The sequence below is a fragment of the Oratosquilla oratoria genome, chromosome 19 (genome assembly GCF_046742065.1).
Source record: "Oratosquilla oratoria isolate Oo_2021 chromosome 19, ASM4674206v1, whole genome shotgun sequence".
In the NCBI taxonomy this organism is placed as follows: domain Eukaryota; kingdom Metazoa; phylum Arthropoda; class Malacostraca; order Stomatopoda; family Squillidae; genus Oratosquilla; species Oratosquilla oratoria.
Genome location: NC_134795.1, coordinates 18,806,367 through 18,833,427, shown reverse-complemented (window position 1 = coordinate 18,833,427; position 27,061 = coordinate 18,806,367). Strand labels below are relative to the sequence as shown.

Here is a 27,061-nt window from a genome sequence, read left to right as displayed (position 1 = left end):
CAATAGGTCACCTCTCTGCTCCAGAGTCGGTAACTCCAATTTAGCCAATCTCTCCTCATATGACAAGTTTGCAAGTGCAGGGGCCATTTTTGTGGCTGCTCTCTGGATTCTTTCTATTTACTTTCTATTCTTTTTGGTACTGGGTGACGACAATGTTGCCGCATATTCTAGTCTAGGCCTTATCGGTGTGACCAATATTTTCTTGTGTGCATACATCCATGTGCATTAAACAAGATTTGATGGACTAATTCAGCCAAAACCAACTCAGGTGAATCATATTTTTCTTAAAATTGGATTACCATTAGAGAAATGGGTGGTAGTGGGTGCATGTCTTTGACTTGGCTTCCTCCCATATAACAGGGAAGAAGCCCTTGGTATGTAGATAGATTGACCATTGTACAGTTCTTGATACAAATTTATATGATGGAGGTTTTTCTGTAAAATTGAGGGTGTTTCTGGTATATCATGATAATCTCATGCCTACATGAGATTGATAGGTAGTATGTTTGTGAGAAGAAAGATGGATGTGTTGGCTTTGAGTGAAACTAAGTTGAAAGGGAAGGGTGAGTGTAAGTTTGGGAGTGTAAGTGGGAGGTTATCAGGAGTGAAGAGAGAGCGAGGGAGGGAAGGGGTGGCTATTCTAGTAAGTGAGGAGATAGGTAAACAGGTAGTGGAGTGGAAGGAGGTTTCCTCAAGGATAATGTGGATGAAGGTGAAACTGGGAAAGGAGATGTGGGTCTTTGTAAGTGCATATGGGCCTGGCAGTGAGAAGAGCGTGGAAGAAAGGGAGGCCTTTTGGATAGATTTAAATGAGTGCATAGAGGGTTTAGGAAGAAATGTCAATGTAATAGTACTGGGAGACCTTAATGCTAGGGTGGGAAATGGTCCAATCGATGGAGTGGTTGGGAAATGTGGAGTTCCAGGAAAGAATCGTAGTGGAGAGTTGATGGTGGAAATGTGTCTAGAAAGAGAGTTGATGATAGCAAATACAGTGTTTCGGAAGAAAGTCAAGCATAAGTACACATGGGAGAGGGTGGTGGAGGGAAGGGTGGTAGATAGAGCGCTAATGGATTATGTAGTGGTAAATAGGATTATGATAGGAGAGGGTGGGGGAATATCAGATCATTTTTTGGTGGAAGGTAAGCTGAGAGTGGAGGATAGATGGAGGAAGAGGAAAGGGACAAAAGGTAGGGAGGTTCTTAGAGTGAACTCCTTGAATGAAAAGGAAAAGGAGAAGGAGTACGAAAAGAAGCTGAAGGAGGAGTGGGAGGGAGTAAAGGATGGAGCAGAGATGGGTGTGGAGGAGGAATGGGGATGGTTCAAGGAGGGAGTCTTAAAGTGTGCAAGGATGGTGTGTGGAACAAGGACAGGAGGAAATAGAAGAAAGGGTAGTGAATGGTGGGATGAGGAAACAAAGAAGGTTGTAGAAGAGAAGAAGTGAGCATTCACAGATTGGTTACAAAAGAGGACGGGGGAGTCATATGAGACGTACAAAGAAAAGAAAAGAGAAGTAAAGCAAAAGGTAAAGGAAGCAAAGAGGAGAGCAGATGTGAAATGGGGTAAGAGTATGACAGAAAATTTTGAAAGTAATAAAAAGATGTTTTGGAAAGAAATTAAGAGAGGAAGAGGAGGCGAATCAAGTAGGGAAGAAAAGGTAAAAGGTGCAGATGGAGAGATGATAATGGAAGAGAAGGCAGTAAGGGGAAGATGGGCAGAATATTTTAGGGAGTTGCTAAATGTGAAGGAGGATAGGGAAGGAAAGATAGCTGCAGTGGGAAATGCGAAGAAAATGAGAGTGAGGAGAATGGAGGAGAAATAAGGAAGGATGAGGTGAAGGCAGTTGTAAAGATGATGAAAGCAGGTAAGGCACCTGGTCTGGATGGATGCCATGCAGAATGTCTGAAAAAGGGAGGTTCAGTGATGGTGGACTGGTTGGTGAGGTTATTTAATGTTTGCTGGAGAGAGGGTGGAGTACCGGAGGACTGGAGAAGTGCCTGTATAGTTCCTCTTTACAAGGGAAAAGGGGACAAGTGTGAATGTAGTAGTTTCAGAGGGATTAGCCTGTTCAGCGTAGTAGGGAAGGCTTATGGTAGGATTAGGAGAGGAACAGGAGTAATTGGTGAGGAACAGTGTGGATTTAGGACAGGTAGAGGTTGTGTAGATCAGATTTTTGTGGTAAGACAGATATGTGAGAAAGCTATAGGAAAGGGGAAGGATGTTTTTTGGGCTTTTATGGATCTGGAAAAGGCTTATGATAGGGTAGACAGAAAGGCACTGTGGGAGGTTATGCAGATTTATGGGATAGGAGGAAAGCTTTTGGGAGCTGTCAAGAGTTTTTATGAGAGTAGTAGAGCTTGTGTCAGGATTAGAAATGGAGAGAGTGAGTGGTTTGAAGTAAAGGTGGGACTTCGTCAAGGATGCGTTATGTCGCCCTGGCTGTTCAACTTGTACATGGATGGGGTGGTGCGAGAAGTGAATGCTAGGGTAGTGGGTCAGGGATTGGAGATGGTTAAAGAAAATGGAGAAAAGTGGGAGGTGAGCCAGCTGTTGTTTACGGACGACACTGCGCTTGTGGCAGGGTCAGAGGAGGGATTGAGGAAGCTGGTGGCAGAGTTGGGGAGAGTATGTGATAGAAGAAAGCTAAAGATAAATGTGGGTAAAAGTAAGGGGATGAGATGTACAAGGGGTGAAAGTGGCAGTAGACTGGAAGTGAACATTAAGGGAGAGCGACTGGAGGAAGTGGATAGTTTTAGATACTTGGGTGCAAGTGTAGCAGGAAAAGGTGGAGTGAAGGTGGAGGTAGAATGTAGATTGAGAGAAGCGAGTAAATGCCTTTGTGGATTAAAGAGTGTAATGAGGAATAGACATTTAGGAATGGATGCGAAGAGGAGACTGTATGAAGGAGTGATTGTGCCAACAGCACTGTATGGGGCAGAAACGTGGAACATAAGAGAAGAAGAGAGAAGGAGTTTGAATGTGTTTGAGATGAGGTGTCTGAGAAGTATGGTGGGGGTTACTAGGCTGGATAGCGTGAGAAATGAGGAGGTGAGGAGGAGAACAGGGGTGGAAAAGGAGCTGGGAGATAGGGTTGATGAAAGAATATTAGGATGGTTTGGACACATGGAAAGAATGAGTGAAGAAAGACTAGTAAAAGAGGTATGGAAGGCAGATGTGGAGGGAGTGAACATGAGGGGACGTCATAGGATGAGGTGGATGGATGGGGTGAAGGGGGCTTTGGGGAAGAGGGGAATGTCTGTTGAGGAAGGAAGGAAGGGAGAGGACGGAAGACAGAGGTGAGTGGAGAATGGTTGTATATGGATGATGTGATTGCATTAGGAGGAATGGGCGGGGGGGTGGGGTAGTATGTGTAAGTAAATTTTGACGCAGCCCGAAGGGATTTCTCCCCGTCCTCTCCTTATATGCAAGGGGGGTCGCCGATTAAATGAAGCGGCCTTGCTGTGGATGTGCTGTGTCTTGTGACACTGCTTCTGACCCAGGGCGGTGGGCAAGGTGCAGGGATGACCCGTCATCCAGGAGGTGCTCAGATGAGAGGGAGGGTGGGAGGGGTGTGGAGTGTATTTAGGGATGAAATGGGTGGGAGTGTTTTTATGCCTTTCCCTTTTTGGCTACCTCCCTTGTAAGGGGGAAAAAGCCTTGGTATATGTATGTATTTATTTTTTATTTATTTACTTTTTTGTTTTGTTTTTGTTTTTCCCTCCATAAAATCAATGGTATTTGGGGTCACATGTGGCAGGAAAGGGAAAAGTGGAGATGGAGGTAAATTGTAGATTGTGAGAAACAAGTTGATATCCCTGAGGATTAAAAAGTGTAATGAGAACTAGGCATTTGGGAATGGATGCAAAGAGATTATATGGAAGGATGATTGTGCTGACAGCACTATGGGGCAGAGACTTGGAATTTAAGAGAGTCAGAGAAGAAAAGTATGAATGTGTTTGTGATGAAATGTCTGAGAAGTATGGTAGGGGTTACTAGGCTGGATAGAGTGAGAAATGAGAGGCGAGGAGAGCCGGGGTGGAAAAGGAGATGATAGGATTGATGAAAGAGTATTTGGATGGTTTGAACACATGGAGAGAATGAGTGAAGTAAAATTAGTAAAAGAAGTGTGGAAAGTAGAGATGGATGGGGTGAAATTGAGTGGATGACTGAGGATGAGATGGATGGATGGGGTGAAGGGGGCAATGAGCAAGAGGGGAATGTCTGTTGAGCAAGGAAGGGAGAAGGCAGGAGATAGGGTTGGGTGGAGAATGACTGTGTATAGATGATACTGTGATGCAAGGAAGGGAGTGAGTAGGGGTTAGGAAGTAGTTATATATAAATATTTTGATACAGCCTGAAGTGATTTCTCCCAGTCTTCTCTTTTTCTGCATGAGGGAACGGAGAGAGAGGGTTGCTGATTAAGTGCAGGGACCTTGGTGCATTGCTTCTGATCCAGGGCAGTGGGCAGGATACAGGGATGACCCATCATCCATGAGGAGCTAAGATGAGAGGGTGGTGGATGGGAGTGGATATATGCCTTTTAACCCATTAAACACAGTGACTACCTTTATATGCTTTGTTCTGACTAACTATTCGTTTTGGAGGACAGACCCGTGATTGAAAGTGGTCTTCAGTGATCGAGACCCCATTGAGACCGGAGTTCATGTCCTTAGATTGATAAGAAATGGTCTTTATCTTGGCCAGAATAGAATCTATTAAGTGCATCACTATATTGAGTGGGTTAACTTGGCTACCTTGCTGGTAAGGGGGGAAAAAACCTTGGTTTGTAGATAGAAATGCATTTCCAGTAAATTCATCATTAACATGTATATGTAATAACATTTACATTCAATCATACTTGTATATCTAATCACTGTTGTTCGATTTGATTAATGAGTCTTTTGGGGGTGGAGGTAGATTGTAGATTGAGAGAAGCAAGTAAATGCCTTGGGGATTAAAAAGTGTAATGAGAAACAGACATTTGGGAATGGATGCTAAGAGGAGATTGTATGAAGGGGTGATTGTGCTGACAGCACTGTATGGGGCAGAGACATGGAACATAGAGGAAGAGTTTAGATGTGTACGAGATGAAATGTCTGAGAAGTATGGTTGGGATCACAAGGTAGGGTATAGTGAGAAACAAAGAGGTGAGGAGGAGGACAGAGATGGAAAAAGAGATGAGAGATAGGGTTGGTGAAAGAGTATCAGGATGGTTTGGACACCTGTAAAGAATGAATGAAGAAAGATAAGTAAAAGAAGTGTGGAAGACAGGTGGATGGAGTGAACATAAGGGGATGACTGAGGATGAGATGGGTGGGGTGGAAGGGGCATTGAGCAAGAGCGGATGTCTGTTGTGGAAGGAAGGGAGAAGACAGAAGATAAGGGTGAGTGGAGAATGGCTGTGTATGGATGATACTGTGATGCACAGAAGGGATTGGGTGGGGGATAGGGGGGTTAGGGAGTGGGTATGTATGAATGATATTTTGATGCAACCTGAAGGAATTTCTCCCTGTCTTTAATGTTACTGCATGATGGGACAGGAGTGCAAATCACTGATTTAATGTAGTGGCCTTGCTGTGGATGTGCTGTATCTTGCTTCGTTGCTTCTGACTCAGGGTGATGGGCGAGGTGCAAGGATGACCTGTCATCCAGGAGGAGCCAAGATGAGAGGGAGGGAGGGAGGAAGGATGGTGAATGGGGGTGGAATGGGTGGTAGTGGAATTTTGCCTTTTGACTTTGGTTATCTCTGTTGTAAGGGGGGTGGGAGCCCTTGGTATATGTATTTCTGTGTTTAATTTTATTGATTTATTTTTCTTCTGATTTTCTTTACCAGATCTTTTGTGTACATGGTGGTCTTTCTCCGAGCATTCAAACCTTAGACCAAATTCGTACAATAGATCGGAAGCAGGAAGTCCCACATGATGGGCCAATGTGCGATTTGCTCTGGTCGGACCCTGAAGGTGAGTTCATTTATTATCTTGGAGAAATAGTGAGTGAAAAAAAATGTAGGTATATTCAGGAATGAGATTCTTGATATTGTGGATACCCAGCGGGACATGCATAGGTCACTAAGAGGGGGTTTACACGGTCGACAGACATGTGTTTAAAGTGATGTGTGAACGGGGTATTTGGGGTTTAACCAATGTGTTCTACAACCAAATACCCCGTTCACACATCACTTTAAAGATGTGTCTGTCGAACCGCGTTCGACGAAGCGTTAGACCGTGTAAACCCCCTCTAAGAGGGATGGACTACATTGATGGAAGAAATCTCTTGATGAAGGCTAGGAGGGCATAACCCTTTGACTACAATGATGCCCATGTAGAGCTTCACGAGTCTCAAGGGTTGGGTTGTCATACGTGCAGCTGGTGCCAAGGTGCAAGTTTTGGATTTTTGTATTCCAGGCAGTTCGTGATAACAGATCATAGATGTATGTGTGATACATACATATACCAAGGCTTTCCCCCCTTTTCATGTAGAGAGAGAGAAGGAAAGATATATTGATCATATGGACACTCTTGATCATGTCCCACCCTCATTTTATGAACTGTAATTATTTATTTATGTAGGGGGAAAAGAGAGATAACTATGAACAGGTTTAATCATGTTTTCTGTGGTTTGTCAACCACAACTGGTTCCTTTCCAGAGATATCTGGAGAGTCTATTGGTAGCCACATGGGGCTGTGGATTTCTAGTCAGTGAAACTTAAGGTTATTATTATTTCTATTCCATTGACTCGTTTGTTATAATAATAACTTAGCATCTTTGTGATTGATTTCTTTCAGACACGCAAGGCTGGGGAGTAAGCCCACGGGGAGCTGGATATCTTTTCGGTTCCGACGTTGTAACCCAGTTCAACGAGACTAATGGTATTGACATGATCTGTCGTGCACATCAGTTGGTCATGGAAGGCTACAAGTGGCATTTTAACAACACAGTACTGACAGTCTGGTCTGCACCTAATTATTGTTATAGGTAAGTGGCCATTGCATGTGGATTATCTTGTACAGTATTTGTGAAAGATTTTGTGTTAAAGAATTTTGACTGCATTTGGTCAAGTGATGGATCATTCTATCAGTCGGTTGCCTCAGGTCTCTTGTGCAAGACTTGTGGCTCCTATAAATGGCAGCGGTCACTAGATTGGCTATGTCACTTGGGAATGTATGTTTGTTGTCTAGGTGAGATTAGACTAGTAGAGTCTTCGTGTGGTGATTGCATAGAGAGACCACCAGGAGCATTGGGTTGGTTGGTTGTGATAATTGCATATGTGGCAGTTTTGATTCTGTGGCTGGATCTATTCTGTTGCAGGAAGATTGTAAATGGATGAAAGGATGTGGCTAAAAGGGATGTTTTCTGCTATATGGAATAGGAAGGGGGTTGCCATATAATGAAATAGTAGAGGCAAACCAGCTCTAACTGTTAGGCCATGCTCTGAAAGTACTGTATGGTATTGTTATTGAGGACGGGTGACTTCACCCACATGGTGCTGATATGGGACAGGTGAAATGGGTGTTAGTATAAGGAGCAAGGGCCAGCTTGGATTGTAAACTAAGTTTAATTTTTCTTTGACAGATGTGGCAATGTGGCAGCAATTCTTGAGCTAGACGAGAACCTAAAGCGTGATTTTACAATCTTTGAAGCAGCGCCACAGGAAAGTAGAGGGATTCCTGCCAAGAAGCCACAAGCAGACTACTTTTTGTAGAGCCTGTGTCCATGTTTCACTTGTAGAATTCAGTCATCACTACCAGAACTTCATTTTATCTCCTGATTTATTTTTTATTTTCCTTCTGTCTTTTTGCCTCAATGCATTTCTTGCATCACAACAAGAGAAGACTTTGGTGTTTTTATTTTTCTCACCTTTGCATCCGGTACTATGATTGTGTTCCGGATTCATCCACAAAGAAGGGCTTTGTCATTCCACACATTATACCAAGGTCCTTCCCAGGGCTTCTCATTGTATAAAAATTCTCTAGTAGGGAAATGTGTTGTGTGGGTCATTTGTCATTTCATGTGAGTCGTCTCAAGGTGGATGTAGACTTGTACAATTTACCACACATCAGTTGGTGGTGCAACAGTATATCGATTCAATGCTGTTGCAGTACTGATGCAAACTGAAAGGTATTAAGTATACTGGTGACAGTTTACTTGGTGTTTGGGTGTTCTGATTGGGCAATGAAGCACAAGGAAGGGTAAGTAAGGAAGTGCATATATAAAGGTACACTTTCCGATATTCAACGTATGTAAATAATTTGAAGTATTTTCAATAGAAACTATTTATATGTTCCTTTGTCAGAATGGGCCTCCATGAAAGGGAATTAGATGATCACTCTTGTAAAAGCAGTTGTTCCCTGGGAATTTTTACTTCACTGGTTCATGGAGAGGGAGAAAGGGGAAGCATTTGGTACCCTTTGTATACATTTTAAAAGACAGCATGTATGAATAATTGCATCCCTACCTGTCATACTCCTCTATTGGGGAAAAATTTCTTGCCATTTCATGTTATTTAGAGTTCAAATTATACACCATAGTAATGCAGAATCTTATCAGAGCTACGGAGCTATTAATAAGGCCTGAATTGCTTTGTTTGTCCATGAGAATAAGGTGAGATGATTGGGTTCAAGGACTTCGTAGACATTGGTATATTTCCACCTGGCTTCTTGATCTCCATGTTAAATTCCCAAGCCTTAAACTCTACAAGACCTGTTTCCACCTGTCATCTTGTTGCAGTCCTTCCAAGTAATTACAGTATTTGTGTCCAACAAATAGTAATCCTCACCATGGCGAGTAATCTTGGTGCAGTTGCTCTTGGAGGTGGAAAGACAGGAAGTTGAAATTTGGTTAAGTCCTCAAAATTTTTTGTACCTGTTAAACAAGCATATATATATATATATGTATAGATTTTTTTTCTCTAACCAAAAGGTATTCATTTGTAAATGGTTATTTATTATTTTTTTATTATTATCTTTTTTAATTTATTTTATTTATTTTTTTGTTTTTTATTTTTTATTTATTTTTTTGGTTTTTTATTTTTTTACATTCTAATTAACACAATAAGGGGAACTAGCGAGCATGGAAAACAATTTTGTGGATTTAAAAAAAAAAATGCACCTTTAAGTTCAAAGGTGGCAGGAATGTTGATATTAGAAGGTTAAACAATGGGGGTTGCTTGCTCAGAGTGAAGTGTTCTTGGGTGGGGAAAAATGAGGTTATCCCAACCATAAATATGTGAACTTTAACTTTTTGGGAATAATGGTGTGAACAGAAGACTCGTGAAGATGGCCTGAAATGTTCCATTGGCTGCTTTTAATGGTATGACAAATAATGAAGTGGCAACTTTAGTTTGGACTACCATGGTGTGGGCATGTGTGCAGCGTTTTAAGACTGTCAAAAATGGAGAGTATTTAAAGCAATTGCAGAAGATCCATTGCACTGGTATTCTTAAGAATCTGTACAATAAAGACTTTAAGATTTCTAATCCTCTTTGTTTCACCACCTTGGAAAGGACAGGATTACAAAGGCGGAGCATGCCGACAGGAGACCTTTTGGTCCATATCTAGGTCGGATCTGAAAAAGAAATCGTAATAATAATATAGTAAAAAATAAAAATAATAATAATGTAAACAAATAAAATACATAAATAAATGCATAGGTATAGTTTAATAATAAACAGGTAAATAGTAAATAATAAATTAACATAAAACTAATAAATGAAAATCAGACAGACAAATGATAATAAAACAAAAACAAAAACAAATAATATAAAATAAATTATAATTACAGCATCTTGCTTAGGTGTTTATCTAAATGATTCTTAAAGCTTCGAACTGAACTACATTGCACTACCTGTGCAGTGTAGTTCAGTTCGAAGCTTTAAGAATCATTTTCAGATCCGACCTGATATCACCTTTTGCTCCCCCTGCCTAACCCCAACAACATCATGGAGAGTGGTCGGAGCCCTTGGCTCTGACCACCTTCCAATCATCATCACCACCAAAACAAGATGCACCCCAGCTGGCCACAGACACACTTATACCAATTACAAGAGAGCTAACTGGGAAGCTTTTACTGAAGAGACAGAACAACATTTTGAAACACTTAACAGTACACCAATCACAAACATAAACAATGCTGTGCACGCTTTTAATACAATCATACAAAACGCAGACAAGAGATACATCCCTAGAGGCAACAGAAAATCACACAACCCCAACTTCACACCAGAAATCCAAGGCCTCATCAGACAACGTGACACACTTAAACACGATACCCCCACACCTATCCCTCAAAACATAGCAGACCAAATACAAACACTAAACACTGTGATTGCCAATAAAATACATGAACAAAAAACACAAAATTGGCAAAACTTTATCAATACACTTGATCACAAAACAAACACCAGCAAATTGTACAAAACACTCAACAGCATTACACTATCCAACACTAACACTACACGCTCTCACGCAGCAATAATCACAACAACAGATAATCTACCCTCAAACAGACAACAAGCAAACGCACTCATACGTCATTTTGCACAGACGAGCCATCTTACTTCTCACCCTGACGACCGACGCACCATTCGACGTAAGAAAGACTTCCCCACAGACTCAGACTATACACCCTTCATAGACAGTCAGACAAAACTCATAATGCATAATCTCAAGCACTCATCTGCCTGTGGCCCTGATAACATAAGCAACATCCACCTAAAACACATTGGACCACAAGGTATACAAGCACTCACAAACATTGCAAACTACAGCTATTCACACAACACTATACCCGACATCTGGAAGCATGGTAAAATAATCACCATTCCAAAACCGAACAAAGACCCAACAATCCCAACATTGCACCGCCCAATCACACTTCTCTGCACCCCCTCTAAAGTCATTGAATGCCTAATACTTAAACTTGTCACACCATATATTCCCCTTGCTGACTCACAACACGGTTTTAGGCCACTACACTCCACAAACACTCTTCTGACAAACCTCACACAAAGAATTTTAGATGGCATCAATTCAGATAGGCCCCACCACAGAACACTTCTTATAACATTGGACATTAGTAAAGCTTTTGATGCTATCCCCCGCCACAACCTAACAAATAAAATATATAACATAGAGATGCACAATAACACCAAAAGATGGCTGGCCAATTATCTGGCAGGCAGGAATGCTCATGTGTCATATAATGGCCAATCATCGCACATCAGAAACATTAAGAACGGAGTACCACAGGGCTCAGTTCTATCCCCCACACTATTTAATCTATACATGCATGACTTACCCACACCAGACACCTCAGAAATACAAATCTCTTCCTACGCAGATGACATAACAATCACATGCACACATCGTAACACAGACAAAGCTGCAGAAATAATCCAGCCATACCTTGACACACTCAACACATGGTTCATCACAAACAGACTCAAAATAGCTCCAACCAAATCTACAGCAACACTTCTCACCAACTGGACAAAAGAACACAAATACATACCTCATCTCTACATCAACAACACTAATACCACACACAAACACACCGAAAATTCTTGGTGTAACATACGATACATCCATGTCTTTCAATCAACACATCACAAACATAAAAAACAAATGCACACGTAGACTTAATGCACTTAAGTCAATCACTGGAACAACATTTGGACAAAATAAAACTAATATAACAATATACAAACAATGCATACGCTCAGTGATGAATTATGCGAGTCCTGCATGGGCTCCTAATCTCAGTGAGACACACCACAACACCCTTCAAATCATACAAAACAAAGCCCTAAAAACAATTACAGGCTGCACAAATACAACACCTACAGACCATTTACACCATGAAACGAAAGTCCTCAAAGTCAAGGACCACCTCGACATGAGAGGCACACAAACACTTGCCGCAGCCACCACAAACACATCACACCCGCTACACTACATAGCAGAACACCCACACACACCAAGAAACATTAAAACTACACCCAAAGACCTTTATTACGCACAGATACTCTCTTCTCTTCCTCCACAACCACCAAATACCAGCCTCCGGAAACATATTCATAATCATATCACTCACCGCTCCATTAACACACTGAAAGACAACACACTGCTGCATGCCAGACCCCCTGATATCCACCCTTCTGAATCCTCTCTCCCACGAAAGGACAGAGTCCACTTGGCCAGACTGCGATGCGGTCACCACCCAGCACTTCTAAGCTACCAGAAGAGGCTGGACGACCGTGTTGTGAACAGCTGCCCAGGATGTAACACTTCACCCCATACCATACAACACATAATGGAAGACTGCATTATACACAATCATGCACGCAAACAACACAACATACACTCTATAAAGGATTTGTGGGAAAACCCAGTTTCGGCTGTGGCCTTCCTTGGGGAGACGGGACTGCTCGGACAGACAGTCTAGGGAACGACAACAACAACAACCTGTGCAGTAAGTTTATTCCATTCATTAACTACACGGTTGGCAAAGTTGTTTCTACCTACTTCCAAATTGAATCTATTTCCTGACAGTTTGAGACCATTATTTCTTGTCTGATTCTCATTCAATGTGAAAATTTTGTCACTTTTGATGTCAATTCCCTTTAAAATCTTAGACCTGTATCAAGTCACCTCTGAGTCTATGCTTTTTTAGGGAAAACAGATTCATATGTTTTAGTCGATGTTTGTATGATTTATTTTTGATATTTGGAATCAGTTTTGTGGCTCGCCATTGTACTTTTTCCAGTCTGTCAATGTCTTTAATGAGATTCGGTGACCATACGGAAACAGCATATTCCAAATGTGGACGAACTAACGATTTATATAGCTTGTTAATGAGTGATGGACTTTTGAAATCAAAAGATTGCGCAATGAGTCCTAGAATCTTATTTGCTTTCTCAGAGGCTGAAATACACTGCTTGGATGATTTGAGGTCGTTACTGATAATTACGCCGAGATCTTTTTCACTATCCACTTTTGTTAATGAATTTCCAAATAACTTGTAATCGTACTTACTGTTATTTTTACCTATGTGCATTACCTTGCATTTACTTGTTAAATTTCATTAGCCACTTTTCAGACCATTGCTGTAATTGATCTAAATCTTCTTGAATATCTAATTGGTTTGAGTGATCATTTGCCACTCCGCACAGTTTTGTATCATCAGCAAATTTGGAAACGGTAGATTTTAGTCCATGGTCTATATCATTTATATATACTATGAATAGAAGTGGCCCAAGAACGGAACCCTGAGGAACTCCACTTGTAACATTTTTCCATCTAGAAGTTTTTCCATTTAAAACAACTCTCTGTTTTCAACCATTCAACCAATTAATTATTAGTCCAACTTAATAGGCTACCCCTTATTCCGTGTAAAGCTAATTAAGTAGTCTTTTGTGCGGGACAGTATCAAAAGCTTTTGCAAAGTCTAGATATATTAAATCTATATTGTTTCTTTTGTTATAATTCGAGATAACTGTGTTGTAGAATTAGAGTAAGTCACGCAAGAACGTTTCCGTCTGAAACCATGCTGGCTATCATTTATCAAACAGTTACTTTCTAAATAATGTTTGATAGCATCTCTGATGATAGTTTCCATTATTTTTCCTACGATTGAAGTCAAACTGATAGGCCTATAGTTATTTGGCTTCTTTTTGTCACATTTTTTGAATATGGGAGTAACGTTAGCTAGCTTCCATTCTCTTGGGACATCTCCGGATACTTTACTATAAAGCCCCACATTTTCAATTCCTTAGACAGCACATATCTTCCCTGAGTGACTTGTGGACCCACTGGCGGACAAGTGACGGCAGATACCTGTGGTAGGCGAGAGTAAGGGGAATCAAATTGGCAGTTGGCAGATTAGCTGGTGGGCAGGCAATCTAGCAGACAAAGTGGCAGCCGGCGGCAGACGATCTGGCAGATCAAGTGGCCAGCCATATGTTAGGCTGATTGAAGGCAAAATCTGATGGAAAGTTGAGGGGGGTGATGACTGTTTCAAGAGGCATTGTGGGATATTTGGAATAACGTCAAGTCTAAGGTGGTCAAAAGAATACATATGCACAAATGTTGGAATGGTGAGGTGAATATGGGGCTGTGTTAGCATGAGGGTAAAACACGCTTTGTGGATGACACTGCGCCTGTGGCAGTTGGTGAACGAGTTTGAAGGAAAAAATTGAAAGTTGATATTGTGGTATGTGCTTTAGCATTGGGTACTAGCATAGGGCAGGGCACCATAGTGCAGTGGCGTGCCCTGACCAGCAGTGACGTTTTCCGTACAAGGAGCCCTTTCATACAGCCGACAAAGCCCCTTTTCATACTTATACTAGGCGTGGCATCATCTTACAAAGGTGGAGCATGCCAATAGGAGACCTTTTGGTCCATAACTACGATGCGCAAAAATATAAATGAAAATAAAGTTATAATAAATGCATAAGTATAGTTAAATAATAAACAGGTAAATAGTAAATAATGAATTAATAGATAAATAATAAAAATCAAGCAAATAATAAATAGACAATATAAAATAAATGGCAGTCTTTACAGCCTCTTGCTTAAAGTTTAAACGAATTTTAAAGCTTTGAACTGAACTACATTGCACTGTCTCTGCAGGAAGTTTATTCCATTCATTAACTTCCAAATTAAACCTATTTCCTGAGAGTTTGAGACCATTATTTCTTGTCAGATTCACAGTGTAAGAATTTTGACACTTGATGTCAATCCCCTTTAGAGTCTTAAAGACCTGTATCAAGTCACCTCTGAGTCTACACTCTTTAGGGAGAGCAGATTCATATATTCTAGTCGATTTTCGTATGATTAATTTTTTATATTTGGAATCGGTTTTGTGGCTCGCCATTGTACTTTTCCAATCTGTCAATGTATTTAATGAGATTTGTGACCATACAGAAACAATATATTTCAAATGCCCCCACGCCAGTCGATACCCGTCTGTCTTCCCATGCGCACCCCGCGCTCCCATGTATACATAACCCACTGATTAATAAACGCGTAAACCGTCCTCCGTTGAGTTTCACTGTTGCTTTTGCTTGCAGGTTTGCTTGCAAACATGGCACAGTGAGTAGGATTGTTTGCAATTGCTTGTAACAGTGAAACATGGAACGATACGCAAATCGGTGGCGCGTACGTGAACGAAGCACTAGGCGACAGTGTACATGCTGTACCGTGAGTTTGGTGGCGTGCAACAGTGTGCATGCTGGACCGTGAAATGCCGTGCAACAGTGTGACGCGCTTTCGTGGACACGTAGTGGTGCGGACAAAGGGGCCTTTCATCCCACTCTCCTGGATACTGAGCCTCTCGGCCGAGCCCTACCCACAGCGACCGCAACCCGTGCACGGAGCCAAGCCGAACAAAGCAGGCCACGCCCATCCAGCTGAAAAACTCGTACAACGTCTCAGCTCCCTCGCTGTAATACGTCACTGCAGGATGACCTCCGCGCCGCCCCCTAGGAAAGATAGTGGGTCCACCCCCCCTGATAATCCACCTGAAAGCAGACGCGGCGCCCCTCGCTGCCCACACGCCCAGGCCGATACCGTTCGCATTTCAGGAAGAAATGAAGGAATAACTTGACTCATTGGTGCAGCAAGGTGTCATCAAGCCTGTCGGTGAGGCAAGCCCTGTCATCGCCGGCCGTACCGGCGCCCTTCGACCCCGCCCTGCCAGTGGTACTGCAGACGGATGCGTCGCGCCACTACGGCATCGGGTACACCCTCCTCCAAGACCAAGGTCAGGGGCACTTACGTCTCGTCCAGTGTGGCTCACGGTTTCTAACGGACTCGAAACCCGAAACGCCCCTATCACTGGAGATGTTTGCCGTCACTTGGGCCGCGTCCAAACGCAGACCATATCAGTTTTGGATTGCTCCACTTTACGTTGATGACGGACCATTGCCCGCTCATCCCCATCCTCACGTCAGGAGCGTTGTCATCGGCAACGCCGGCGCTTCGCGAGGACGACCCGTTGTCCGACGCCGACAGGACGTCCCAAAGACTCCGGGCCGCAGCACGGATAAACCCCGCCTACGGCCACCTGCTTACCTGCGAGTATTCCGGGTTCCCGTCCAACCGCTTCGCCCTATCCAACTCCATCCCCCCCCCCTCCTATTGGAAAGTTCGGGACGCCCTCTCCGTAGACGGAGAACTGGGGCTGTATGGCCAGCGCATCGTCGTCCCTGCCGCCCTACGGAAGTGCTCACCGGCCCCGAAGACGCCGCCCCCGTCGCGTCCCATCCCTCGATGGAAGACGTGCGGTCCTCGAGCGCGGATCCCCTCGCCCCCCACCGCATGCCCCGGATCACGAATAGGCATATCTCTCGCGATGGACCTGCGAGTGCAGTGGTGTGTGTGTGTGTGGTATGTGCTTTAGTATAGGGCGCTAGCATAGGGCAGGGCACCATATTGCAGTGGTGCGCCCTGACCAGCAGTGACGCTTCCTGTACAAGGACCCCTTTCATACCTATACTAGGCGTGGCATCGTCTTCGTCCTGTGTAGCAAAAGACAACTGCCCCCACGCCAGTCAATGTCCGTCTGTCTTTCCATGCGCATCCCGTGCTCCCATGTACACATAACCCACTGATTAATAAACCTGTAAACCGTCCTCCGCTGCGTTTCACTGTTGCCTTTGCTTGCAGGATTGCTTGCAGGTTTGGACAAAAATAAAATTAAGACTATACATATATATATATATATATATATATATATATATATACACTGTAATACACACACACACACACACACATATATATATATATATATATATATATATATTACAGGTGAGAAATGTAATCACACATTTGTCAATCACGTTAAAACCACTGTTGGAGTAGAAAAGACTGGATACGGGGAATCTATATATTTCGATTGCAAACTGCAATCCTCTTCAGTAGATACTGAAGAGGATTGCAGTTTGCAATCGAAATATATAGATTCCCTTTGAGATTTTTTTGATTATGGGTCATTTTGGTCACCTCCACCGATTTAGCCGCTATGACACCCACAGGTCCGGAGCGGCCTGTGATGCCCTGCAGTGCAATGGCACACCAGTCAGGCACACGGTATCCCTGCCACAGGCATAAACGTCAAAAGGCCGAACTTTGGAGGGCTCTCAGCGCCACACCCTTGGTCTCAGGAGTGTGCTGCCTACAGTGGTGTGCACCCTATCCTACTCTCTACTTGTGGCGCAAGTTTGGACCAAATCGCTGACCTTCGGATTTCCCCCCAAATTCCATGGGGTACCCCCTTTGAGATTTTTTTTATTTTGGGTCATTTTGGTCACCTCCACCGATTTACCCGCTATGACACCCACAGGTCCGGGGCGGCCTGGGATGCCCTGCAGTGCAATGGCACACCAGTCAGGCACACGGTATCCCTGCCACAGGCATAAACGTCAAAAGGCCGAACTTTGGAGGGCTCTCACCGACACACCCTTGGTCTCAGGATTGTGCTGCCTACGCTGGTGTGCACCCTATCCCACTCTCTACTTGTGGCGCAAGTTTGGACCAAATCGCTGACCTTCGGATTTCCCCCCAAATTCCATGGGGTACCCCCTTTGAGATTTTTTTGATTTTGGGTCATTTTGGTCACCTCCACCGATTTACCCGCTATGACACCCACAGGTCCGGGGCGGCCTGGGATGCCCTGCAGTGCAATGGCACACCAGTCAGGCACACGGTATCCCTGCCACAGGCATAAACGTCAAAAGGCCGAACTTTGGAGGGCTCTCACCGACACACCCTTGGTCTCAGGATTGTGCTGCCTACGCTGGTGTGCACCCTATCCCACTCTCTACTTGTGGCGCAAGTTTGGACCAAATCGCTGACCTTCGGATTTCCCCCCAAATTCCATGGGGTACCCCCATTGAGATTTTTTTGATTTTGGGTCATTATGGTCACCTCCACCGATTTACCCGCTATGACACCCACAGGTCTGGGGCGGCCTGGGATGCCCTGCAGTGCAATGGCACACCAGTCAGGCACACGGTATCCCTGCCACAGGCATAAACGTCAAAAGGCCGAAATTTGGAGGGCTCTCACCGACACACCCTTGGTCTCAGGATTGTGCTGTCTACGCTGGTGTGCACCCTATCTCACTCTCTACTTGTGGCGCAAGTTTGGATCAAATCGCTGACCTTCGGATTTCCCCCCAAATTCCTTTGAGATTTTTTTGATTTTGGGTCATTGTGGTCACCTCCACCGATTTACCCGCTATGACACCCACAGGTCCGGGGCGGCCTGTGATGCCCTGCAGTGCAATGGCACACCAGTCAGGCACACGGTATCCCTGCCACAGGCATAAACGTCAAAAGGTCGAACTTTGGAGGGCTCTCACCGCCACACCCTTGGTCTCAGGATTATGCTGCCTACGCTGGTGTGCACCCTATCCCACTCTCTACTTGTGGCGCAAGTTTGGACCAAATCGCTGACCTTCGGATTTCCCCCCAAATTCCATGGGGTACCCCCATTGAGATTTTTTTTATTTTGGGTCATTTTGGTCACCTCCACCGATTTACCCGCTATGACACCCACAGGTCCGGGGCGGCCTGGGATGCCCTGCAGTGCAATGGCACACCAGTCAGGCACACGATCCCTGCCACAGGCATAAACGTCAAAAGGCCGAATTTGGAGGGCTCTCACCGACACACCCTTGGTCTCAGGATTGTGCTGCCTACGCTGGTGTGCACCCTATCCCACTCTCTACTTGTGGCGCAAGTTTGGACCAAATCGCTGACCTTCGGATTTCCCCCCAAATTCCATGGGGTACCCCCTTTGAGATTTTTTTGATTTTGGGTCATTTTGGTCACCACCGATTTACCCGCTATGACACCCACAGGTCCGGGGCGGCCTGTGATGCCCTGCAGTGCAATGGCACACCAGTCAGGCACACGGTATCCCTGCCACAGGCATAAACGTCAAAAGGCCGAAATTTGGAGGGCTCTCACCGACACACCCTTGGTCTCAGGATTATGCTGCCTACGCTGGTGTGCACCCTATCCCACTCTCTACTTGTGGCGCAAGTTTGGACCATATTGCTGACCTTCGGATTTCCCCCCAAATTCCATGGGGTACCCCCTTTGAGATTTTTTTTATTTTGGGTCATTGTGGTCACCTCCACCGATTTACCCGCTATGACACCCACAGGTCCGGGGCGGCCTGTGATGCCCTGCAGTGCAATGGCACACCAGTCAGGCACACGGTATCCCTGCCACAGGCATAAACGTCAAAAGGTCGAACTTTGGAGGGCTCTCACCGACACACCCTTGGTCTCAGGATTGTGCTGCCTACGCTGGTGTGCACCCTATCCCACTCTCTACTTGTGGCGCAAGTTTGGACCAAATCGCTGACCTTCGGATTTCCCCCCAAATTCCATGGGGTACCCCCTTTGAGATTTTTTTGATTTTGGGTCATTTTGGTCACCTCCACCGATTTACCCGCTATGACACCCACAGGTCCGGGGCGGCCTGTGATGCCCTGCAGTGCAATGGCACACCAGTCAGGCACACGGTATCCCTGCCACAGGCATAAACGTCAAAAGGCCGAAATTTGGAGGGCTCTCACCGCCACACCCTTGGTCTCAGGATTGTGCTGCCTACGCTGGTGTGCACCCTATCCCACTCTCTACTTGTGGCGCAAGTTTGGACCAAATCGCTGACCTTCGGATTTCCCCCCAAATTCCATGGGGTACCCCCTTTGAGATTTTTTTGATTTTGGGTCATTTTGGTCACCTCCACCGATTTACCCGCTATGACACCCACAGGTCCGGGGCGGCCTGGGATGCCCTGCAGTGCAATGGCACACCAGTCAGGCACACGGTATCCCTGCCACAGGCATAAACGTCAAAAGGCCGAACTTTGGAGGGCTCTCACCGACACACCCTTGGTCTCAGGATTGTGCTGCCTACGCTGGTGTGCACCCTATCCCACTCTCTACTTGTGGCGCAAGTTTGGACCAAATCGCTGACCTTCGGATTTCCCCCCAAATTCCATGGGGTACCCCCTTTGAGATTTTTTTGATTTTGGGTCATTTTGGTCACCACCGATTTACCCGCTATGACACCCACAGGTCCGGGGCGGCCTGTGATGCCCTGCAGTGCAATGGCACACCAGTCAGGCACACGGTATCCCTGCCACAGGCATAAACGTCAAAAGGCCGAAATTTGGAGGGCTCTCACCGCCACAGCCTTGGTCTCAGGATTGTGTTGTCTACGCTGGTGTGCACCCTATTCCACTCTTCACTTGTGGCGGAAGTTTGGACCAAATCGCTGACCCTCGGATTTCCCCCCAAATTACATGGGGTACCCCCTTTGAGATTTTCTGGGTTTTGGGTCATTTTGGTCACCTCCACCGATTTAGCCGCTATGACACCCACAGGTCCGGGGCGGCCTGTGATGCCCTGCAGTGCAATGGCACACCAGTCAGGCACACGGTATCCCTGCCACAGGCATAAACGTCAAAAGGCCGAACTTTGGTCTCAGGATTGTGCTGCCTACGCTGTTGTGCACCCTATCCCACTCTCTACATGTGGCGCAAGTGTGGACCAAATCGCTGACCTTCGGATTTCCCCCCCAAATTCCATGGGGTACCCCCTTTGAGATTTTCTGGGTTTTGGGTCATTTTGGTCACCACCGATTTAGCCGCTATGACACCCACAGGTCCGGGGCGGCCTGTGATGCCCTGCAGTGCAATGGCACACCAGTCAGGCACACGGTATCCCTGCCACAGGCATAAACGTCAAAAGGCCGAACTTTGTGGCAGTGACCTGAGGGATGGGTGCAGAAGTGACCGGTAAAGTAAAGAAGACAAGCTAATATGTGGGTGGAATGAAAAGTGTTATGAGAGAGACTTAACGAATGCCTAATAGGTACATAGGTATGTAGTACTAGGGGTGATCAGAAAGTAATGACAGTCGGACTCGTAGCTGAGAGACTATAAGTGTTGGGGGGGCGGGGAGCAAGGGGCAGCAAGTGTTGCCTGTTGTTACATGTTTGAGCTTGTCGCTGTTTGTCTAGCTTACATTTTATCGTTGCGCTGTGCGATTGCGTCATTGTTGGTTTGCCTCTCTAACCGGAAACATGGATTTTTCGAAAGAAGGCTGCAGATTCTACACCTTCACAAGGTGGAAACTCGGGAAAAAAACAACGGAGATCAGAGAGGAATTGTTGCAAGTTTTTACCGAGTCTACTCCATCACTGGAAACTGTTTCCCGCTGGATTCGAGCTTTCACAGCCGGAAAATTGCAGCTAGAAGATGATCATCGTCCTGGCCGCCCTCGGACATCCGTGACCGAAGCAACGACGGTCCGTGCGCGGGCCATCATTGACGAAGATCCAACTGTTACTCTTCGATTCTTATCCTTGGAGCTCGGTGTCAGTTATGGGAGCGCACATGACATCGTGCATGAACACTTAGGGCTGAGGAAGAAGTGTGCTCGATGGATACCTCATTTGCTTACGGAAGAGCAGAAGAGCGAACGGGTGCGGATTTGTCGTCTATGGCTGGCTGAATTCGAGCCAAATGGTCCGAAACGGTTCTCAGATGTAGCTACCGGAGATGAGTGTTGGATTTCTTTCTTCACCACCAGAGACAAGCAGTCTAACATGGTGTGGTTGAGTGATGAAGAACCTCGACCTCAGATTCTGAAGGAAGGATTTCGCAGCAGGAAGCGCCTTTTCACCATCTTCTTCAATTCACAAGGACCAATGTGTGTGGATGTAATGCCTCAACATTGTACTATCACAGCCCAGTACTACACTGATCACGTCCTTCCTCGAGTCCTGGAATATCAGGCCAAGACTGCACCAACCCGTCGCCGATCGCGCCTTTTGCTGCACCATGACAATGCTGCCCCCCACAAAGCTCGCCTCACTGTGCAGTTCCTGGAGCAGCAGGGGATCACACTTCTCCCCCACCCACCCTACTCGCCTGACCTTGCTCCCTGTGATTTTGGGTTGTTTCCAAAGATCAAGGGTGCGATCGCAGGGAAGCTGTTTCATCGCATCCAAGATCTGGCGCGAGCAGTCAATTCAGAGCTACGAGGTATATCGGCTTCTGAGTACCGTGAGTGCTTCATGAAGTGGCGAAAGAGGATGGAACGTTGCATAGAGGCAGGAGGGGAGTACTTTGAAGGAATGTAGGCCACTATTTGGATTTACCTCTGTACCGTGAAAATATATGGTATCACTGTCATTACTTTTTGATCACCCCTCGTAGAAAATTGGAATATCAGGGGAGCAGAAAGGAAGAGGGAATGTCTATGAAGTGTTTGGTAAGTATGATAGATGCTAAAATAATGGGGACAGAGTGAGAAGTTTGGGGGTGAGGCAAAAAATGGACTAAATAGACCAGAGCTCTGAGGTAGTCTGAACATCCATAAAAATAAAATAAATAGAATGTAAAAATAAAAGCTAGCAAAAAGAGTGGAACACATGAGTGGATGTAGTGAAATTGAGAGGAAGACCGAGAATGAGGTAGACGAATGGGATGAAGGTGTCTTTTGATACAAGAAAAATGTCTGTGGAGGAGGGAAGAGAGAGTGCAGACGATAAAAGTGAATGGAGAGAGGTTGTGAATAGGATGTTTTCGTCTGTCTTGTAAATTATTTTAAATGGATGAGGAAAAAATCACTATATGATGAAGCTATGAGGGTAAGCCAGCTTCAGCTGTCGGGTCCTGCACTGTCTTTGGCCTGGGCGATGCGTCAGGGTCAGGGATGGCCCTTTATCCACGAGGTGCTGAGACTAGAGAGGTGTATGTTTTGTGTAAGAAGTATGTATGTATGTGTGTGTGTTTTGATTTGCCCATTCCCTTATAAGGGAGGGTCTGTGGCGTGTGATTCCCCACGGCCTTGGATCATATGTTAGGCTCGTGATCGACAGCTGTTACCACCACAGATGAGAGCTCAAAGCCCGTATATGGCCCGATCTATGGGTAATGATGTGACCTTACACACACACACCCAACTCCTTGCTCACGAGAGTTGGAGTGCCGGCTCGCAGTGCAGCGATGCTGCTATCATTTCAGCCCTAGTCGGGAATCGAACTCAGACCGCTGGAGATTAGCGATCGCGAATAGTACCACTGTGCCGTCGAGCCGGTGTGTATGTGTGTGTGTATGTGTGTGCGTGCATGTGTGTATATGTGCGTGTGTGTACGTGTGATTACGTTAAGGATTTTTTCTCGTGTTTTTATTTTAACTCTGTTAACACATCAATCCTTCAGAAGTCGAGCAAACTAAATACAATGGCTTGACGGCAGTTAGAATGAATATAAAAGGATAACTGGGTACGGGAGAGGGGTTGATGGGGCGGTAGTGTATTGTTGTTGTTGTTGTTATTGTTATTATTATTATTGTTATTATTATTATTATTATTATTATTATTATTATTATTATTATTATTATTATTATTATTATTATTATTATTATCATCATTGTTTTTATTGATAATAATATTATCATTATTAAGAGAGGAAGAGAGGAGGAGTTTGAATGTGATTCAGATGAGGTGTCTGAAATTGTGTTGTCTGAGACCAAGTCTGAGTTTTTGAGACTTTCTCTGAGTTCGCTCTTAAATGCTGAAGCTATTTTGACTGCCTTTTCTTTGGTGGTGTGTGGCCTTGATTGTACGTTTTTGCCAAAGAGTATAGGGGAAAAGTGCTCCAAGTGGCTCAAAAAGCAGCAAATGACTTTTTAAATCGTTCTACAAATTTATCAAATGAATGTGCTTTCTCAAATGAGTCAGACTGAATGACGTCACAAGCTAAGGTATCATTCTTGTCAATTTTGGATGTTAAGATGGATGTCTTTATTTTGTCATCTGTGACATTCCTTCGTAGTATTTCTGAGTGAACCTCAGTGAGGAAGGTGTGTACAGGAATGTTCCTGCCGTTGAAGGGTGGTAATGTTGTTTCATCCTTGATGACTGTGATGAGATTTTGTGTTGTCATGGTGTTGTAAGTAGGAGTTGAATTGTCTGAAGAGTTGGAAGTAGAAGAGGGAGGCATGGATGGTGGACTGTGTTGCTCCTAGGTGGCACTGACAACGGAAAAATATCTACTTACCCAAGGTAATGTCGGAGTAAGGCGGTGAAGGTGTTGCAGTGGGGCGAGAAGATGGAGGGATGCATTGCTGGAAATAGGGGTAGCAATTAGTAATTGGTTATAGTGAAATGACTTAGAAAAATATGTAATCAAGATGTGTAGGAATGTGAACAGATAAAATAATGGGGGAGATCTTACGCAGTGAGATGCGGGGAGTGGGAGAGTGTTGGCTCGTAGAAGCCGCGATGATCGTTGGTGCGTAGAGATGATCGTGCGGAGTGTAATGTGATGTTGGAGGAAGGGGAGATGGTCTGACCCGTGCAGTGGTGGAGAAGGGTGTCCAACGTGGGCGTCGTGGATGGTGGAGGAGGGAGGTGTTCTCGTAGATGCTGGAGAATGCGTCTCTGTGTTGACGTGGTGGAGGCGGCGGGCGTCGTGTGTGTTGGAGAATGCCTCGGGGGGGGATTTCTTGTCGTAGATACTGTAGAATGCACAGCGTAGAAGTAGGGCTTGGCTTCGTAAATTGTGGACGATACAGCTAAGAGGGATCAGCGTAGAATTAGGGCTTCGTTTCGTAGTTGGGTTGTGGGCGGTGCAGCTACGAGGGGTTGCCTCGTATGTTAGATGCTTCAGCGAAGTTCGAAGCCGCTGTGGTGGAATTGTTTGCTTCGGAGTGGTGTTAAGGGTGGGCGATGCAGCGAAGAGCGTAGGCGCTTTTGGCTCGTAATTAGAATACTGGAAGGTGTTTCGAAGGAATTAGTATTGCACTGCGGCTTCGATGTCCACGGCTGTAGAAGTTAAAGCGTCGCTTCGCAATCCTCCGTGTACCACCAGGTTGTAGGTTTCGTCTCCACCGCTGTCCACTAGAATGTAGGTTGTAAGTTACTGGATTGGGAATAGGTGCCAACCCTCTGATCGAAACTTTGAGGGTTGGCAGAAACATAGTATATACATTTTTACAAGGGTTGTAAAACATGGGATTAATAGGCTGTTGCCATATGATAAGGAAATTTGGAGGGCTGGGTCGCGTCGGTTGAGGCGCCGGCCGAGCGTGCAGGTGGCTGACCCGAGATGCAGGGAGGCCATTGTCCAAAGTATAGGGCTTGACTTGGGATGCAGAGAATCTATTGTCGCTGAAGGAAGTTGTCGGAAAGGTCGAAGAGCTGGGTCACTTGGAATAATGAACCGTCCCTAGGAAGATGCTCACCGTCTTCGAGAGTACCACGATGTAGCATATGTGTGCGTGCGCGCGTGTTCACGCTAGACATCGATGGGAGATGGTAGCTACGTTGAATATCGAGATGATAATATACTATTACCATTATTATCATTATTGTTATTATTATTATTATTATTATTATTATTATTATTATTATTATTATTATTATTATTTATTATTATTATTATTATTATCATTATTATCATTATTATTATGGAATGGGTGGGAGTGGTTTCTATGCCTTTTTCTTTTTGGCTATCTCCCATGTTAGGGGGGAAAAACCTTTGGTATATGTATGTATGTATGTATGTATTATTTATTATTATTATTATTATTATTATTATTATTATTATTACTACTACTAATAATAATATCATTATTATTATTATTATTATTATTATTATTATTATTATTATTATTATTATTATTATTATTATTATTATCATTATTATTATCATCATCATCATCATTATTATTAGTTTTATATATATATATATATATATATATATATATATATATATATATATATATATATATATATATATATAAAGCCTTCATAGAAGTCCTCTCGTTCCGCCTTTTATGACACCCAGGGGAACATGGTGGCAGTGCTCTTGTCCTTCGCATGCCTGTGATGGTATTGAGTGTCAAGATGCTTGTGTTGTCTTTTGTTTCGCTACGCATTTCCAGTCACCACCAGAAACACAAACATCACCACTAACACCACCACCACCACAACCACCACCAACAATAGCAACAACATCATGGAGGGTTGGGGGTTGGTGGGGGGGGGGCAAACTCCAAGGGCTTAAACTTTATGGGGGTTGGAGTGTTTGGGGGGAACAACTACCCCCTTCTCCCGCTCCCTCCCTTCCCCCTCTCCCCCCTTCCCGTCTCCCCTCCTCCCACTGCTTGGAGGACTGAAGCACAACGAACGTTGGGACAAGGAAGCCTCCCCCTCCCCCCACCTCCCCAAAGGGTCAACGAGAAGCCCCGCAACGCTTCTCTCATTGCAGGGCAATATTGCGCCAAAGAGGAGGTAAAGGAGGAACGTGAGGGTGGCGGGAAGGAGGGGTAGGTGGGAGGAGAAGCTAGCAGATGTTCAGCATTCATTTCTGAGTGGAGGTCAAGAAGAAAAAGAAGAAGAAGAAGAAGAAGAAGAAGAAGAAGAAGAAGAAGAAGAAGAAGAAGAAGAAGAAGAAGAAGAAGAAGAAGAAGAAGAAGAAGAAGAAGAGGAAGGAGAAAAAGAAGAAGAGGAAGAAGAAGCAGAAGGAGAAAAAGAAGAAGAAGAGGAAGAAGAAGAAGATGAGGAAGACGAAGAAGAAGAAGAGGAGGAGGAAGAAGAAGAGGAAGAGGAAGGAGAAAAAGAAGAAGTAGAAGAAGAAAAGAAGAAGAAGAAGAAGAAGAAGAGGAAGGAGAAGAAGAGGAAGAAGAAGAAGAAGAAAAGAAGAAGAAAGAAGATGAAAAGAAGAAGTAGAAGAGGAAGAAGAAGAAGAAGAAAAAGAAGAAGAAAAAGAAGAAGAAAAATAAGAAGAAAAAGAAGAAAAAGAAGAAGAAGAAGAAGAAGAAGAAGAAGAAGAAGAAGAAGAAGAAAAGAAGAAGAAGGCGTGAATCTGATCCATAGAGGCTCCACCAAAAATCTTAAAATATTGACTTATTCGGGGCACAGGTTTGATACGCATTGTTCGGGGTGGGGGGGGTCGTTGTTGAATGGGGGGGGGTGAGAGGGGGGTGAGGGGGTGAGTCATTCCCTTCCATACCGGGTGGTTCTTTTCTTTTCAT

The 27,061-nt window shown here is 44.6% G+C and overlaps 1 protein-coding gene across 3 annotated transcripts in view; it reads left to right on the top strand.

The window, feature by feature from the left end:
- Positions 1 to 9,472, top strand: part of Pp4-19C (protein phosphatase 19C) — a 33,516-nt gene extending 24,044 nt beyond the window's left edge. For all 3 annotated transcript variants that reach the window (XM_076202697.1, XM_076202699.1, XM_076202698.1), the window contains exons 5-7: positions 5,831 to 5,957; positions 6,783 to 6,972; positions 7,570 to 9,472. In XM_076202697.1, coding sequence (XP_076058812.1) covers positions 5,831 to 5,957; positions 6,783 to 6,972; positions 7,570 to 7,699 — 447 coding nt within the window. In that variant the 3' untranslated portion in view covers positions 7,700 to 9,472. The remainder of the gene's footprint in view (positions 1 to 5,830; positions 5,958 to 6,782; positions 6,973 to 7,569) is intronic.
- Positions 9,473 to 27,061: the final 17,589 nt, after the last annotated feature.